This window comes from Atractosteus spatula, chromosome 3, assembly GCF_055471065.1.
Source record: "Atractosteus spatula isolate fAtrSpa1 chromosome 3, fAtrSpa1.hap1, whole genome shotgun sequence".
NCBI lineage: Eukaryota > Metazoa > Chordata > Actinopteri > Semionotiformes > Lepisosteidae > Atractosteus > Atractosteus spatula.
Window position 1 is genome coordinate 18,320,135 of NC_142708.1, and position 19,308 is coordinate 18,339,442.

At 38.8% G+C, this 19,308-nt stretch overlaps 1 protein-coding gene across 1 annotated transcript in view; it reads right to left on the reverse strand.

The window, feature by feature from the left end:
• fancc (FA complementation group C) overlaps positions 1 to 17,042 on the reverse strand; it is a 39,350-nt gene extending 22,308 nt beyond the window's left edge. Inside the window, exons 1-5 of the mRNA XM_088911562.1 lie at positions 16,990 to 17,042; positions 10,405 to 10,638; positions 8,689 to 8,773; positions 7,940 to 8,034; positions 398 to 505 (exon numbers count right to left, since the gene is read on the reverse strand). Coding sequence (XP_088767688.1) covers positions 398 to 505; positions 7,940 to 8,034; positions 8,689 to 8,773; positions 10,405 to 10,569 — 453 coding nt within the window. The 5' untranslated portion in view covers positions 10,570 to 10,638; positions 16,990 to 17,042. The remainder of the gene's footprint in view (positions 1 to 397; positions 506 to 7,939; positions 8,035 to 8,688; positions 8,774 to 10,404; positions 10,639 to 16,989) is intronic.
• Between the last annotated feature and the right edge of the window lie 2,266 nt (positions 17,043 to 19,308).

The following is a 19,308-nucleotide window of genomic DNA, read 5'->3' on the forward strand; positions in this document are numbered from 1 at the left end:
AAGCCAATGACACGTTAAACACACTCGGGGGATAAGATGGCATTATTTTTAACCTGCTTTCCCACTAGGATATTTCCATTTTCTTTGGGAACTATTTTTTCAGATTGGTTTATCATTAGTAAAGTCCACTTGGGCAGAACTCTTACACTTTAAGGGAATTATGAGGTGGCAATCATTGCATTTACCTGCATTTTTATTTGAAATAAACAGGAAAAGCACAATTAAATCAAAACTAGATTTCCTCTGGATTTAATCCACACCAAATTGCAGATTCCAAAATGTTTTGAACTAGTGACTTTTATTTTTTTTGGCATGGTGTAAGGAAAGTATTACTTTACACTGATTAATCGGTTTTGACATTATATTTGTAATCAGTGACTATACAAAACATCCTTACATCTTTGACCAGGTTTGAATGCAGTTCCTCAGGAATACAACTCAAACTCTGGAGAGAAGAGCTTGCTGCACTTTTGTCTTCTTCAGAAATTAGGCGACATAATAAGTTCTAGAAATAAAACAGTTTAAGTAGTACAATGAGCATGATTCAAATATAATGCTAAAGACATTTACAGTACAGTAGACTCACGTTTTAAGCAGTAGTTAAGTTCCTGATGTATAATCGGAACACCCTCCTTAGACCCTCCTTAAACAAGTAAAATCAACCGTAAATCTATCAGTATGTGTGTGTATATATATATAGTTTAAAGTATTATGAAAACAGTAAGATAACAAATACAGTACTGTAGATCAAATACGATTTAATAATAACATACAGGGAACACAGAAGATACATAGCTCTCACAAATCGCCTTCACTCCATTTCTAATTGAATGAATTGAAGATTCATTCTTTCCATACATATGTGCCAAAGCGGTCACTATCATCCCACCCCTTAACCCGTTCAAAGTCTCGATTTTTAACTCCAAATGAGGCAATCAGGCACTTTTCTTGACATGAATTTCCCCTTCGTACTTGTCATCTGTTTGCCAGCCATATTGAGGGTGTTGCCGCACAATAAAGAGGACACTGGCGAGCTACTGTATAGGTTCTGTAACCAGTTCCCAAAGCCTAGTTCAGGTGTCTACCGAGCCAGATTTAAATGTTTTTTTCACCGACCTCCGACACAAATCCACGTAAAAATATTTCATGTCAAGTGCGAGTTCACTCTATAAACTTTTTTTAAATTCTATAAAGAATATGACTTAAAGGGCGACATGGTAGCGCATTGGTCATCACTGCTGCTTGGCAGCGCAGGGGCCCTGCATTCAAATCTGGACCTGGGGTGCTATCTGCGCATTGTGAATGTTTCCGGTTTTCTCCGGGTGCTTCAGTTTCTTCCCACAGTCCAAAAACACACTGGTGGCTTTCTGGGAAAATTGGCCCTGGTGTGAGTGCATGCGACCATGTCTGTTTGTGTCTTTCTGCCCTGCGATGGACTGGCGCCCCATCCACAATGTACCCTGCCTGGGGCCCCTTGCTTGTCATGTCAGGCTGTGACCCTAAATTCGATTAAGAGGTAAGAAAATGCAGAAAACGACTGAATGGATAAATATAATTTAATTACTTTGAAGGTTTTACTAAAATCACAATGCAAGGCTCATTTTAAATCAAGGTAAAATGCAAATGCCTGTTAAAACGCAAACTTATGTGATTCCTTGTACTGAGGACTTGGATTTTCAAAACTATCTAGTTTTCCATGAGGCTGCCATTTTTACAAAAGCTTGCCACCAGGTTTTGTTCGAGCAGTGTGGCATAACCGCCGCAAAAGTATAACGTCAGTATAATAGCACTACAGTAAGTATAACATGACTACTGAAAATATATTTAAACCAATTACTGTACATTTTATATATTGTATATTTCTCTGTCTACAAAATTAACTTTTTGTTCACATAATTTTTTTTTGTCCTGGTGTGTTTGTAATAGGACTTTTATTATCTTATTACACAAAAATAACTCGAGAAAAGGGGAATTTAATTTCTCAGGTTTTTTGTTTGTAATATAAACAGTAATACAGTTTATATATTATGTGATGGAAAAATGTTCTCACTGCTGTTTGGTGTGGGACTCAAAGGAGTTCTCAGCTACAAACTTGAATGCAATGAAATATCAGAATAAAAAGGCCTGGAAGGAACAGCTTAGAGACCACTTGCTTTCTCTAAACCATGTTATAGTGAAGTTGACAAAACAGTACAAAATAAGTGAAACAAATCATTTATGGATGTTTTTTTATAAAGGGTGGTAGGGCTGTTACCCCCCATGTTCTGGCCAAATTCCTCCCTGGCTTTTACCAATCATGGCCTCCTCATAATCCCCATCTCTGAACTGGCTTCATCACTCTGCTCTCATCCCCACTGATAACAGATGTGTGGTGAGCGTTCTGGCGCACTATGGCTGGCGTCGCAATATCCCGGTGGGGCTGCACATTGGTGGTGGAGGGGAGTCCCCATTACCTGTAAAGCGCTTTGGGTGGAGTGTCCAGAAAAGCTACATTAAGTGTAAGGAATTAATATAAAAAGTATTATGATTGCAATGTTCAACAGTGTCTATAAAAACAGAAACCTGGCAAAACAAATTATATAAAGGCTTCACATTATATATAGGCTACTGTATATAATCCCAAAATAATTAAGTAGTCTTATCTTTCTAAATACACTTGCTATACTTAAAACAATTTTTTACAAAAGCATGCAACTTCAGTAAAGTCAAACAAACAAAATACTTGTAGAAACCTCTACTTTTTCTAATCATAATGTGGTTATGATGTGAACCTAACTTTGTCATAAAGAGTGCTTATTTTGAATTATAGTCTTCCCTGCAAATCCTGTTCTGCCCTCTAGTGGCTGCAGCTTAACATAGCCACTCTCCCTGTCTAATGCAACCATCTGCTGATCAGTGTGGGTAACTTTAGGCTTTCCACCACGTACAACACATTTGACAATCAGCGCTTCTAAATTATAAACAGGAGCCCATACTACTTCCACCATATCCGACGTCAGTCTGCGTTCTACCAAACATCATAGCTTTTAAACCTTTTCTCATTATAGTACATCAAGACCACAATCTATCAACTCGCATTAGTTGCAACAAAGAAGATGGTATCCTGCTGTCCCTTACAGTCTGCAAATATACACGTACAATCATTACATTCAGTTAGTGCACTTTAATTGAAGATTGTTTTGGTTAATATTAAGAATGTATACCTGCTATACAGAGCTCCAGCAACCCCTGCATTGAGTAAAGCAGTTAGAAAATGGATGGATGGATGGATGGATGCTATACAGACCTACTGAGACCCACCCATGGACATCTGGACAAAGATAAACTCCTGTCTCAGTGCACAAACATTATACCTGTGGTAACAAGGATCAGGCTTTCTTTTGTATAACTACAGTACGGAACGATACAGTGTTCTTTTCTGTGGGACTGTTGCGATTACATCTTTTTCATTAAAAGTAACATGCATTCCATTTTGCATGATTTCAGTCATACTTTCACTCGAAAAACTCTGAACATCTATTCATTCAAGAGTATTACACATTCTGTTTATACAGTCTATTCCCAAGAAGGATACTGACATTATACAATTTGCTCAATTTCCACAGTCGAGTCCAATCACAACAAGGTCTGCCGATTTTTTTTTTTTCATTGAGCCAGGATGACTTCTCTATTTTTTATTCCGTAAGTGAGTCCAGCAACCCTAAAGCCGTTATCAACATCCTGGTACAGAAGCTGATAAAAAAAATGAAAACAAGGGAGCTCCCGGCACTCCAAATTTGAAAATAAGATGTGCTGTTTTTGTAACATCTGATTAGGACCTTATGCGATGGCAGCTGAAGACGGAACAAAATTGGGTCCAAATGAACGGTGTCGTGTCACAACAGGCATCTACCCTGAACTGCGTGTGTTCACTTTAATTCTCTCCCACAACCTACCACAAACCCTTGGTGGGAATGTCATTGTCATCTGCATAAGATTACTATAATCACATTACTGCCTGGTTTGGACTCTTGTTCAAAACATGCTTTTAACCTTTTCTTTCTTTCCCAGAAAGAATGATATACTAAGGTTTTTGACACTGGTTCCCAGTCAACAGCTGATGAGAGTTGACCAGCGTGAAATACTAATAAGACTAATTTTACCTTGAAAACATCAAATTTACTAAAGCTAGAAGCTTTCCAAGGCCCGTATACTACAGTTTTTGACGTCTGTTCATGTCAGCCAACAGCTGATGAGAACTGATAAGCATGAAATATTAATAAGAATTTGTTACCTTGAAAACATAAAATGCGTTAAAGGTAGAAGAATCTTCAGGTCAAGATGGACAAAGGGAACTAAAACCAAGGTTGACTTAACTAAATGCACCTATTTAGCCTTTTCCTTAGATCTATGGGTTTTATGCAAAATGAATCACTAGGATAGATAGATAATACTTTATTAATTCCGTAGGGAAATTGATGAAATGCGTGTTCCTGATGGCTAGGCTTAAAGTTAAATGTAAAGCCTGAAAATCATCTCACCAGAGGCTCATAGGAAAAAAAATGGCTTAACAGTCTTGTTAACATTGTAACAGTAAGAGGACACAAATAGGATTACATAGTAAAATGGAACATGCCACTACATCTCTGAAGTCTTTCATTTTTCTAGAAAAAAAATCTTAAGCGGCTTTATTCAATCTAGAAAAATGCTGTTCTTTTCAGCCTAAAGGTCTGCTGCACTTAAGTGGTTTTGCTGTGTGTTCTTTATTGGTCCTCAGCACGCTAGACATTTTTCCAAAGGCCCTTTGATTACACACAATTATTACCATCTGATGTACAGAAACATTGTAACTCACACTTTGTCAAATGTCGGAAGGGGGGCAACTTTTAAATATAGTCCGATGTTTTGTATGATCGTAATCTTTCTGAATACAAGCATCGCTGAAACCTACTTTCAGTATAAACTGAAAGATCTAGTATAGATTGAGATTAAATTTGCTATAAATCTAAACACAAAGGATAGGTTCAATTGAACCTCATCTGCTTCGATTGTTAATTTTAATGCTGACTCCTGCCAAATCTTTACGAATCTTTGCAATGGTCAGAATTACAGAAGAACTCGAAGCTTCAGGAGGGTCAAGTCTCTGAACCTACTAATGTAGGAAGTGGTCATTTTCAAATCCCACGTACTTCATAAAAGAGAGAATTACAAGGCATCGCTACTGTAGAGCAGGTCACACAGATTTTAAGTGGAAAACCTCCGCAGATTGAAGTACCATGTGTTAGTCACTAAGAAAACCATCAAACATGCTCGACATTCAGATGTGGAACTGTGGGCCTGGCAGTTGTGGGGGCTCCATATTTAGCATAATTACTGTAGACAATTCGCTGCCAGCAGTACTCCTGCCTGTTCTTCCCCAGAGATCTCCTGAGAATGTTTTATTTAGCACAAACAGAAGACAGCCACTAAGTGGGAGGCCACTGGGTCTGTCCATACAGACAACGCGAACTAACTATCGTAAAAAGCCTAGCAATACGAAAAACAATATCTTGGTTATTGAATGGGATTCTTGTTAAAGATCTTTTTTAGATAAATGTTTGGGATACATGTTCTTACATCTTTTTAAGGTTATGGGACTGTCTGTTGCCAACCACCTACAGTAATAAGCAGCAGCCATGATGAGAGCAAAAGCACTGTACTGCTTGAGGAGACACTGCACAGCAACAGTCTACAGACTGTGACCACCCACACTATGGGAAGAACAGTGATTAAAAGAAATCTAAGATCTCACTTCTGCCAACACTGTCTACTCAACACAGTAATTATAATATTAACAGGCTCATCTTAATCTGTTGCATGTGCTCTGGCATGTCAGCACTTCCAGTCAACAAGCACAAAATAGAAAGCCATCTTTAATTTTGGACTGTCAGGGTATTGATGACGACAGTTAAATCAAATAAAGCATTTTAGAAAAAACACATATATACTTAGTTTAAAAATGTGCAGGTTTTATAGTAGAATGTTTAATCCGTTTAAAAAAAAGATTTCATAAACTGTGACAGAATTTCGTACTGGGCTTTTACAAGGTACAATGCAGAAACGTTTGATTTGTGGCATTTGCCTGATCTTTAAAACAGGTCAAAAATGATTTTTTTGTAAATATTTGAATGATGTTAACAAGCAACTAGAATCATGGAAAGTTAAAGATAGTTAAAACAGCATCTGGAATAAAAATTTCAATTTAAAATATGCTTCCAAAAACAAATGCAAAGGTTTAAATGACTTTTCATGCATTAAGGCAAAAGCACAGCCATGCATTTAATGCTCGTTTAAGTGTACTTTCGTGGTCTTTAACAGGCTACCCTTGGCCTCCTGGTTATCTAGAAAATACTACAGTAGACCTTTTTTAAAACAAGACATTTACTATTTAAAAATGAAAAACATTGACTAAAATCAAAGCTCAAAGGAGTTTCGAGATAAGATTCACTTTTCTAAAAGTACCTAGGCCTTAGCAAGAGATGCAAAAAGAAAGGCTTTTGTTCTGGAAGAAGCCTTTGGTAAAAGTAAGTCAACTGCACTATACAAAGGAGTTTTCTATTGTAAGTACAGTATTCATGACAGTGAAGCAACAGGATTTTGATGCAATCTACCATTAAGTTAAAAGTATCTAGGGATATTTCTGAGAGAATGAGATAACTTGAGAACAGCACAGATGATAACCACTTACTTAAGGGCATGTAATGCAAGATTCCCCGTCTTCTGTGAAGGCTTGTTTACTTTTAATTTTTCTAACAGACTCCTTAAATCAATGTATTTCTAAAAAACAATTTTCCACAGCCTCCCCACCCCGATTCTCCTGCCTAATAATAAAACATCTGCCCTAAAACATCTGGCAGATTAAAGGTTTACTATAAAATAATTATTTTAATTAAAAGGCTGCATTATTAGACAAAAATAATCAAATAATACACTCTTATTTTATTAATCTGGCAATAGCCTGACCTGTAAAGATTTCATGTTGACGATCATAAACCACCTGGTTACTTTTGTAATCTTTACAATTTTTAAACACTGCTCTTGTCTGAACTTTTCTGCGCATGATTTTTTTTGGAGCTCTACCTGATTCACTACAGTCTGTTAAAAAATGAAAAAAAAAGAGCACACAAAATTCAGGAGTACTCCCACAACCCTGTGTAAAAACCTTGTTCTCGTTTTTAAATGCACATTTCCATGCGTGTCCTCTGGTTTGTGCTTTATTGCTGATTCTGAAAAAGTCCTTCAGGTTGAGGATTCTGAATATTAAAATCCAGTTAAATTGTAGTCTTCTCTGTTCAGATAAAATTTGTAGTCTTTAAGCCTGTCAGTGTAGGGCATTCTTTGAAGCCAAGGAGTGCATCTGATCACTATTGTCTGGACTGACTCAAGAGCAGAAGTATTGTCTTTGTAACACTGTGATCAATATTGTACAAACAATTCTAAATGAGAGTTTACTACTATAAATTAAATGTTTTAACTTGAATATTAATTGAAGGCTCCTTATCAAAAGGTATTTTCCTTGGTTTTATGCCCTCTCCGCCAGCCAAACCCCCAAGCTGCAGGTGAGGCCGGTACCTGTAGCACTTTGCTTTAACAAAGTCAGCGAAAGAACAATGTGACTGTAACATCTCACCAGCTTTTTTTTTCCCCCTGGAATATTTCACAAGGTGAGACAACAATGCAGAGGAACCAGAATTTGTTAAAAAAAAATAATTCAGAGGACTTAAATACACAAATAACACAAGCATTTTATGGAAAAATGGGAAAAGGTGTAGGACACTGTAAACTGTGTTCTCTGAATTAATTGAGACAATACAATTGAATACTTGCTAGTAAAGAGTTTGCCAAAACCCTGCAATAATAGCCCAGACTTGGAAGCAGGCACTGTAATTGGAAACAAGTCCGTTTCGGTTTATTCTCATACCCAGAGCCAGTCGTTGGCCTTCAGTTCTACAGTATTCTGAGGTTCGGCACTATATAGACACCATAAACACTGCAGCAGCGTCCTCTGGCTCTCTTCTAGCAACAGAAACAAAAGACACAATTGTTTCAGACTTCAGTGTGTAAATTAAAACGATTATCACATTAAATGAAATCACCAATCGCTGTTACACTCTATGCACCCACTTTTTCGACAAATGGCAGAATTTCAAACATTTTTATAGCCTACAGTGTTGACACGTTTACACTAATGAAGGTCATTCGTAGCTCTTTTGGCAGAAGGATTTTGTTTACTCAGGTAGGCAAAGCAGAGTCTGGGATGAGTTGGACAGGCTTACACAACTTTTCCTTCAAATCATCCGCTGTACTGCAGTTCTGAAATATTTTAATTATGGAATTAATTTTTTTTTTCCCCAATAAGGAACATCATCCAACCTTATCTTCCAATGACAACCAGATGCTGCAGTTTTATATGCTACTGTTAATCGATTTTTTAAAAACCTGCATTGCAATGAATTCCGTGAAGAATTCTGTGGAAAGCAAAATAGAATAAAAATAAAGTAAAATTCAAAGCAGTTAGATACGAGCTTTCCAATCCAATGAGCAAAGGAAAATTGTCACACAGTATCTAAATGTTGCTTTAGAGGGCAAAGTGCATAAGCATATGGCAGCATTGTCTCGCTGTCCGAGATGAGAAACAAGCTCAGGAAAGTTGCAGGGTAATAAATTTACCATCCGCTATAACATATGGATTCCAACAGAGTCTTCCAAACAACTGGCCCACCAGGGGAAACGTTCTCATGGCCACAGTGGTATTCTGAAATGACAAAGCAGTCCCAAAAGAGGGGGAATAAGCACTGAGAGCAAACAATAACTTTACTGTCTGGGGAGGGGTGTTCAAGCAGTTTATAGGTTCAGTTAAAGGTTTGGAGTTTTTTAACAGGGCGGTTAAGGGGGGGGTGCTGTTTTTCCCCTCATAATAACAAAGCGACACATTGTTCTGTGAGGATTTCAAGACTTACTTGCAGTAATTAAAACAAAGAAAAGCTTCAAGGCAACAAAAATAACTGCAACAATTTTACATACGCTGGTTTTAATTAAAGCAACGTGTAGTTCTTTAAAATAATATTTTTTTTTCTTCAGCAAGAGCCTTACTTTCCTGAGGCACAGTTTTTCGACAAAGGGTCATGACAAGAGTATTTAAGACACCCAACCAGAGAGGTCTTTGGGATTTATCCATTTGGCTTTGAAATGACTGAAAATCAAACCGTCTATTAAATTTTTCAGACCAGCAGGAAGGGAAAGGACTTCTAATGAACTTTTGGCTCACTTTTTTCAGATTACTTTTTCCATTAAGGAATGCATTTCCTACCAGGGATATTTCAAGTGTGAGGGCTATTACTATTACAATATTATGACTAACATGACAACTATCGTGCCCAAATGTAATGGACAGCCAATTACATGTATTTATTCAGAAAACCTTACAAAAAAACAAAGAAACAGGTTCTCTCAAACAGAATATGCACACAACCCCAATTTAATGCTAGATTAAAACGTCTGTGCATTACGCAAAGTAGAAAGAATGTAAATCTAGATAAGCCCCCTATTCCACTATTTTCCAAGAAGGAATAATGCTTTCTAAAATGGCATTAGAGTACATATGCAACTAAGCTTGTGTCAACTTATTTCTATGGCATCCTGCATAGCATTCAACACATAAATGTCCCTTTTCTCCAGGCTCTGCAGGTGTAAAAACACCTTCCATAAGGAGTTTCATCAAAAAGCAATCTTTTATAATCCATGTTTAGGGGTGTTATCTACACAATATTTGGGTTGTACACACTTAACACAAAAGTCAAAAGGAAATCTTAACTCCATGTAAGACCCTAAAATCCTGTAAATCTTTCACGAATATCCCATATGATAAAACACTGCAAATACAACAGAAACAATAGAATATAATAATAGCTCAATTAAAATCCTCCATTCAGTCGAGTCATTTCTAAAACCTGTTGAAGTATAATTGAGATGTCCCCTAGAAGAACTTCTAATAATGTCAACAGGTTTGCTCGTGCTTGCAACTACGAAAATGACTACATCTGGCCTGTGCAGGCCTCATAACGACCCAATTAAAACCCTGATGACTGAAATCCAGTTTTTCTTTCAGAAGGGCAAGGAACTGAGGCTGCTTGATTGGATAAGACGTCTGGTGTAACATAGTGACCAAAGAAGAAAAAAGGACTCCTTTCACAATAAATCAAGATTACAGGAAAAGCATTCCTTTCAATGCTCCCTCCAATTTGCTCCGCTTCCAGAACTACATTAGGATAATGGATAAACTCTCTGAGGTGCTATTCATTTACTTATTCAATCTAGGTCCTTGCTGGCTGTCTTGCTTTCACAACTCCAGCAAACACTGGTAACTCCCATTAAAAGCTATCTCACCATGGTCTGCAACTTCTGGCAAAGCTGCTGCAGAAACGTCCTGAGCTTCTGCAGGTGCAGGCAAACGTCTTGTTGGGCTGTGAAAGTCGTGGCCTGGCCCCATTCCACTGCCTTGTCAAGCCAGAACTCAATCAGATCTTCACTGGGGGAACTTCTCTGGGCCATAATGTAGGAAGTCTCATATGGAAACACGGACACTCCCAAACAAGACAGAGGGGACAGTGGTTTCAGGGACTGCAAAGCACAAAAAGAAATGAATGGAACTGCTTCTGTTCCTTTGGCAGTAGAAAAACTGTTAACCAGTTGCTAAAAATGAACAGGGTGAAAAAAAAATAATGAACCTTTTGTGCCAAAGCTACAGTGACTGAGTTGTAATCAGAAAATTGCTGTTAAATGTGCTGCCCAGCTGGGGCTCAAATTTTTACCATCTGAATTTGTCATCACCAGTATTTCATTAGTTGAGCTGTAAAACAGCTTTTTTTATATATATGGCACTGTGTGCAATAAAGTCTCAGGGCTCGAATTTAACTTTTAGCACCTCCTCACTCTTAGTTGAGAAGTATTTCTAACAAATTAACATCATTAACAGTCAGGCAGCATCTGTAGAAATTCTAGCTGTTTAGCCCATGCAGGGATAAAGTACCAGCTCCGAAATTTAAAACAAATGTACTTAACAATAAAAATTCTAGAAAAAAAATACTTTTTGCGGGGGAAAAACACAGCGTCAGACACCAAAAATTTAATTTTCTCAAACTCACGGAATTCAAAAAACTGTAAATCTTGTAATTCGTTGTTCACACTGCAATGTTTTTAAAACTTAATTATGGGTCTACACCAGACACAAAGCAGTCATTATTTAATAATCTGTTTACAAGAACCGTTTAATGTCTTGCCATGATCTCCAGTGGAAAGTCCCATGACGGCACATATTCAAAACAGAAAAGATAATTTATTTCTTGTTAGAAAAAAAAAAGCTAAAACAAAAATTCAATATGCCAAACTGAGATGAGAAACCCTCTTTGTTCTCAAATGTTTGACTCCAATTCCCTGAAGCACAGGTTTTTTAGAACCTTAAGATATGTTTTAAATAGGATTTAGAATTGCGCAGGTAACTACAACCTCAGGTTTGGAAAATGATTAGACTTTTATGTAATAACTTAACAGCAGATGTGGTGGTGTGCAAGCTCAAAAAAATAAGAGGCTGAACTAGTTTCCTCAGATTTGTTCGGGAATGGTCTTCTGTTAGACCAAGTGAGCAGAGGCCTGAAGGGGGTTACTGTCCAGTAAAAAGGCTTGCTCTGATATGTTCACAGCTCTGCACTGTACTGCACCCATCTCGAACGCTCCTGCTGCTCGCAGAGGCAGTGCCGGAGCCCACCGAACGCCCTGCGTGTTGCTTCTGTCACGGCTGTTTTTGCTGGGGTCCCAGGGAGTCGACTGCTACCGCGCCCCCGTGCTGAAACGAGCCGGAGGCAGGCCCAGCTCCCTCCCTCTGGGCGGCCTGGTACCCGTGGCTGTGTAAACGGAGGCCCTGCCAGCTCTCCGCCAAGCTTCTCACATCCCTCTCATTCAGAAAGCGCAAGTCTCGGGGAGGTCTCTTCAAGCAAGGCTGGACTTTTAACGCAACACAGGGATCTGAATATACCAGGGGAAATGAAATCCAGCTTTGCTGCACCTAAAAACACAGACAGTTTAAGGACACCCAGCAGGTTTCTGCACACCGTGATCGTGCGGCTCTCATTGGATTGCCCGGACAATTTGTCTCTTTTGCAAAGGGCGCATTTTCCACGTGAACATATTTCCATGCCTGGCATGGCAGTAAGACTGCTGGTTCTTTGAGAAGTGGGGCCACACCATTTTGTTTCCTAAAAATTATTCAACAACTATTTTAAAGATTCTCAGGTCTAAAATACAAAATGAATTAGTACCCGAGAATATCAAAAGTGAACATTTTATAAGCATGCAAAGGAACAAGTAATAGGTTTATTCCACGCTGAAAAAAAGAAGAAAGGGAACACAACGTTTCGGCCGTGGAGCCTTCTTCAGGTGCGAGAAAGACAAGGCATGTCATTACCTTTGCTTACTGCCTTGTCTTTCTCACACCTGAAGAAGGCTCCACGGCCGAAACGTTGTGTTCCCTTTCTTCTTTTTTTCAGCGTGGAATAAACCTATCACTTGTTCCCTTGCAGCCTACCCATGCTGACGCAGCTACCCACCTGAACTACTACATTTTATAAGCAAGCCAGTTTTTTGCAAAACACTGAATGTGAAATAAACTTGATATTTTCCGATTAAACCTCCTCTCAATCTGCTTTGTTAAACCGAAGAGACAGAGCTCCCTTTATCTGTCCATGTATATAAATCTGTTGATTGTCTTTGAACTGTTTCTGACTTTCTTTCCAGTGAAATGGTGACCAAAATTAAACTCAATATTCTAAACGAGTTCTTACTGCTGTGTAAAGACTGAGTATAACCTCCCCCAATTTAAATTCCACACTTTTCACTACTATACACCCAAGCTTTCTATATTTTTATTGCTTCTCCATATTGCTTTAATAAGGACCTATAAGACTCTGAATAAACACCTAAATCCCCTGCATGCACAACGTCCTGCAGTTCTGAACCCCTCGGGAAATATGGAGAGCGCAAGTTCCTATCTGCACATCCACCTTCTAGTCCCTTTCTCCAGGAAAGGCCAGCGCGTGAGCCGGAGCCTATCTTGGTAAACAAGGGGCAGAAGGCAGGGTCCACACTGGACAGGGCCCACACAGACACACACACAAGCTCACACTCACAACAGGGCCCATTCTCCCCGCTCCCAGTCATACTTTCAAACTGGTGCCGTGGCCTACTGAACTCAAATCATGTTATACCCGTACTGGCACTCGTTTGTTTTTCCTGAGGGCCCGTTTTATTTATTTAATGATCAAGAAGCTGACGCTCGTCAACAGTAACTTTGAGCACCAGCGCCTGTTCTTTCAGGATTTCTGCTAAACCGAATTTGCGACTTAATTGAAGGATAGGCTTTTTTTTATTTTTGGTTCTGACGTTAATGCAAAGCAGTTAAATGGCTGTGATAAACACCAGGGCTCAGAAAATGGTGTCCGGTCATCAGTTTAGAAATCACAACTTCTAAACCTGTATTGGGTGGCGGATTTTGTTTGTCAGAGTCTTTTTCCTAAGATAGGAGGGAATCTAAGATTTCATTCCTTGGAGAGCCTATTGCCATCTGTTTTTTTTTTTAATAAACGCTAACTTTATTATTTTCTTAGACTTGGGACATTCTTTATCTTAAGGCCTTTTTGCAGTCGAACCCTCAAAGTTCCACTTCTTTAAAGGTGCAGTTACCTATATAAAACCTCGAGTTTTTATTTAATTTGGATTTTCTCAGATCAGTGGCTGAATAAACTGATATCATAATGATGTGTTGTTGGGATTTTTTAAAAGAATGGTAGAATGAGGGATCCTACAGAAGTTTAATATATGAAACATCCTCAGTGTTTAACATATGGTGAAGCTGAACAAGAAGGCACGATTTGGCATGATCTGTATATGCACACGGATTAAGAACTGTCATCTTTAGGTGCTTGCCCTCTAACTGGCAGACCCCCCCCCCCACTGCTCTTCCTGTATCTATAGCCATAACTTAGATTCTCATATAATTAACAAACTACATATGCAGCTGAAATAAAAATGGGAGGAATGCCAAATAGGGAAACAGCTCCAAGAAAATGACAAAAAGGCAAAATCCTGAAGTGGGAAGACGCTCGACAAATTAAATCTATCAGTGGTGCAGTGGTTAGCATTGCTGCCTCGCGGTGCCTGGGTCCTAGGTCCAATCCTGGAGCTGGGAATTTAAAAGTGTAAGTAGCTTAACTAACATTGCAGATAGAAAGCCGTTCACACTGAGTGCAGAGGATGGTGAAGACAAAGGGACACTGTGCTTTACTTCATTTATATCTCAAAGAACGGATACAGCTCAGGCTCACCAAATACGTGGAAGACAAGGAAGGATGTTGTTGTGTCTGAAATAAAAATGATTTTATCACAGAACACACAAAGCAAGGATATAAAAATGTAAAAAAAATCAGACAGAAATTGGACCTTTCTGAAATATTAAGACTGTAAACAAACGGTCACTATATTATATTCCAGCAATATATTATATAAACCACTCTTCAGTATATACTATAATGTCTTGCAAATTTCATTTGAAATAAACCACAAACGTTTCTGACACATTCTTGGGTTAGAAGAAACCCGGACAGTTCTTTTTCCCCAGAAAGGGACCTCAATATGACAGGAGGAAAAAAATCATGCAGATTAAAGTTTCAATTCACAAGACACAAAAATTCCATGTGGAATTGCATTCATGAATTAAAACGTTCTCAAGCTCTATTTAATCTCCATTCATTTTCTAAAAAAAGCATGCAGACAATCTGTCAGAACAAACACTAGACTTCAAATCATATTGCTACAACAGAATAGTCATATTAAGCTTGTTGTGAGGTATCTAGTTTTGAAGAGGAATTCTCTCCTATGGGTCATCTTAAACTGACAATTTTCTTAATTTCAACACTAAGTAATCTAGTCTTTAACTGATAAACTAATCTCCATGATCACAGAACTGTTAAATCATGAAGCACAGGTCTGTGCATAGAATTTGTAAGGGTACAGACCTGAGCCTGGACATAACAGAAGCCAACATGAGCTAACTGTGTTTGTTTTAGTGCCAAACGACAGAGAAAGATGGTCAAGTTGCAGTCGAAACTGAATTTCTATTTTGCTTGAACCTTACAAGCTGCAAGGGATTACATTTAAGTGTCTTAAAAGTGAATGAATTCTGAACGAAGCACACAGTTGTTTTTTCTTTCTTTTAAACTATGATCAAAACAAGACAATAGATGTCATTCTACATCTGTCTTTCAGGCACTATGCCAGAATTGTGATTCAATTGCATAATGTTTTTTATAGCAATGACAGTGCTGAAACTAAAAGAAATACAATAAAATACAACAGACTACAGTTATGTAATTCTGATAAACTCAACATCTGGATGGTTTACTCAGTAAGAATCAAGCCTGTAATCACTGCATTCACAGAGCAAATATTAGCAATAACCGACTTTCACAGAACCAACCCTCTAGTTAAATTGTTCATTTGTATAAATGTTCATATCATCATTCACAACCACTTAGGAGAAAAACAATAAGAAAATATTTTTACAGAAATCTTGTTCACCTTCTCTGTTTTTTACATTGAATGCTACCTTTTGTAAGATATTAATTTCAAAAGCAATCACAGACTTATACTGCATCCGATGTTCTGCTGTTTTGGTATAACAAACGCACAATGACAAAACTCCTGCAGCTGTAAAAGGTTCTTTAAGTGCACACAGTCAGCAATAGAACTAAAAAGGACAGTGATATTTCAGAAGCCTCAATTTTTAAATACATGTTGCTATGACTTAATGTTTCTTAATATTTTCATCATTAATCGAGTGAGTAGGCCCAGTAAAGTCTAGGAAACCTATTCTACTGGAACTTCAAAACAGCACTATGCCATACAGGATCCCTAAGAGTTAGAAAATACATCTACAGTATAACATCTGTTGACAATTGCCTGAATGAAAAGTTTTTTTTAATTACTTTATTATAAATTGTTTGGCAGTTTGTTTTATTTAGTGAAATGTCCTAGTATCCGGAAAAAATAACAAGTGATGAACACATACACAATCTCTAACAGGTTATCCAGTAGCAGATATCTGGAAATAGGATGACATTACTGGTAATCATCAATCGACAGTACTGTAAAGGGACGAGGTGGAAACAAAATGGAAGCAAGTACTCCTTAATTCTCTTCCAACAAAATTATGTCCAAATACATCGCGACTATCACAGCACAAGCACCACCCTTAAAGCTGTCTAGGACATACAGCACTCGACATTATTCAAACCTCAAAACGGCTGTCACGCACAGTGTAGTCAATTTGGAGAACACTTCAGGGTTTTTTACAGCATATAAATGTATTAAAAAAAACACCCCCAACGTTTTTCTCAGGCCTAGCTATTACTGTGTACATATAAAGTTGCACAGCCACAAAAGGTAGTAGAGCAACTAGAAACTACAGTTCTACAAACTACTCTTTTTTAACATATTTGAAGAAAACTGTTTCCACGATTGTGGCAGAAAAGTCTCCCAAGCAAGTGAGAAATGTGTTTCTGTTCATAGTTTCCTAATGAATGAACAAAACTCGTATCAACTCCTAATAAGGACAACGTCGTGTTCGTTCTGTAAAAAAAAAACCGTAGTAGTGACTCACATAGAAAAGAGAATAAAAAAATGCTGTTTCATGAAATTCACGATCAGTTCCCTAATTGTAAGTCGACTCCTTACTTGAAATCATGCTTTCCAAAGTAAGGCACGTCTGAAGGGAAACACCAAAAAACAATACAGTACAAACCGCGCTGTAGCCCCACCTTCATTTTAATGTCAAACTGCCTCTAGTCTGAGATCACATAGGAAACATGACTGTAGTGTGATTTTAACATCTGTATGGATCCGCAAAATAACTGTTACACAAACCTTATAAGCCTCATCAAACCCCGACCCCGATCTCCATCTCCCGGTCTCTCTGCAGCAAGCTGCCGCTCTCTTTTCGCGGAGGCGGAAGTTGTGTTTTCCTATTGGCTGGACGTCAGATTCCCTCCCCCGAGCCCAGAGATGGGCCGGGCACAGGAAGCTGCCGCACATGTGCTTCTGTTTAGGGGCGGTGAAGACAGCACAGAAACCCAAGATGTTTGGGAATGAGGTGCTTTGCGCTGTCGAGGGAAAAAAAACTCTATTCATTCTGTCATGCTGTGTTATACTGTAATGGAAGTGCACTCAGTGTTCACTGTGTAATGAAGGGAAGCACGTCGTTAAAAGGGAGGTTAGTTGTTGTTCAGCAGACATTAAAAAAATAACTTCCATCAATCCTCGTCCTGGAGGGCCGGAGTGCCAGCAGGTGTTCATTCCTGCTCGGCTCTGAACGACTAAATCAACCCATTACAGGTTTAATTGGATCAGGTTAACAACTGGTGGTTTATATAGACCTAGGAAACCTAAAATACACAGCTGCCCTCCACCGCTTTATCCAGGAATAGGAATGCACACCTTGCCTTAGCACAAAACAGGATCGCTAACCAGGCAGATAAGGGACACAAGGCAGGATACACCCTGGGTTGGCGTGTGTTTGCAGGGCACTCACACAGAGGGCACTGTAAAGACAACCATTAAACCCACCAGCTGTGAGATACCGCATGGCTAACTACCACACCGCCCACCAGTGTGTGTTCTGTGACACAAAATTGTCTAAAGCTTTGCTGTGTTCCTTGAAAAGTATTTAGTGTACTGTAAATTGCTTCTTAAAATACAGTTATTAAGTTACAAGGAATTCAATTGTCCTGTTTCTAAATATGTGTGTCAATGCAAACTCTCCCTTTAAAAATAACCTAAAGGTTTCTGTGTAGTGTCCCTGTATTTCATCAATTGGTTTTGCTTTTGTGAGTTTATTAGGGTTGGTCACTGGCGATGTCCCTTTGTAGAGTTATCCTGTCAGATCTCAGGAGCGAAGCTAGGCTGGGCCTGGTCAGTACTGCAGTGGTAGACCTCCCAGGTAAACCAGCAGGTTGCTGCTGCAAGTGTGTTGGTGAGCCAGTACATGGCTTCCTTCCCTCTGGGCCAATGGTAACTGCCAGTACCAATGTCCCATATTGCTAAGCATGTACGTATCTCTCTACTTTCCTGAGTAGTTGTGGAGCACCAGGATCAGGCCACTCTCCAGCTGGGACACCATCCTTCTCTGGTTATAGTTACCATGTATGATGACTTGGGGCTGCTGAGCTGTGAGAGGTGCTGTCCATAGAATGAGTTGTTAAACTGAGTTCCTGACTACTTCATCATTAAAGATCCATTGGTGTTTTCCAGAAGAGCAGGGGTGTTAATCCCGCTGTTCTGGCTAAATGCCACTTGGGGTTTGTATAATGTAGCCTACCGAAAGTTAATTCAATTGGGGTTGCTGGTGCATAATGAGTCCCCTCCTACATGTGAAGTACTACAGTATGTAATCCTTGGGGCTGAAAAGTACAAAGTACTGCAAATAACTGTATAAGCTCACTTATCAAAACATTTTTTAAAAAATGAAATAAATGTAGGACAATTTAAAGCAATCTCCACATAAGTCTGCAAAAGTAAATGTAATAAGATCTTTAAGATAATAAGATCTGTACTCTATTTACAGTCTAAGTCCATCTATCCAGCATACATTTGTGATCCCATGGACAATGTGGTAAAGCAGTGAAGTGGGACAGTCTACTCCCTTTCTCAAAAATACCAAGCAGACAATCACATCTATCGTGTTTGTGTTGGAGAGGTGATTTAAAACCAGAGTAACAGGAGACAATCCTCATAAACACAGACAGTAAACACCACATCCTACTTCTAAATAGATGTTCTTTCTGTTTTGGCACATACTATGTGCCATACTATATGTTCTGTATGAGCAGAACTGATCATATTTGGAGTCCTACCCCTGTCAAACTGGACCACCATTGCCCTGGATGGAGAAACTATAGAGTAGCCAATCAAATCTAACTTGTATGACTCTGGGCGCTGGGCCGAAGCTATTACATCTGGAGAAGATGCATGTGAACACATGGGGAGAACATGCAAACTCCACACAGAGAGATGGCCAGGAGTTAGACTCAAACACAGAACCCTGTAGCTGTGAGGCAGAAATGCTATCAGCCACTTCACTATGCTACGCAAAACTCTTTAACAGGTTCTGAGGAAGACAGCACAAGAGTCTACTGCTCAACAATGAAAAGAGAATTTGGAAATACGAGTGAATACAAAAGAAAGAAG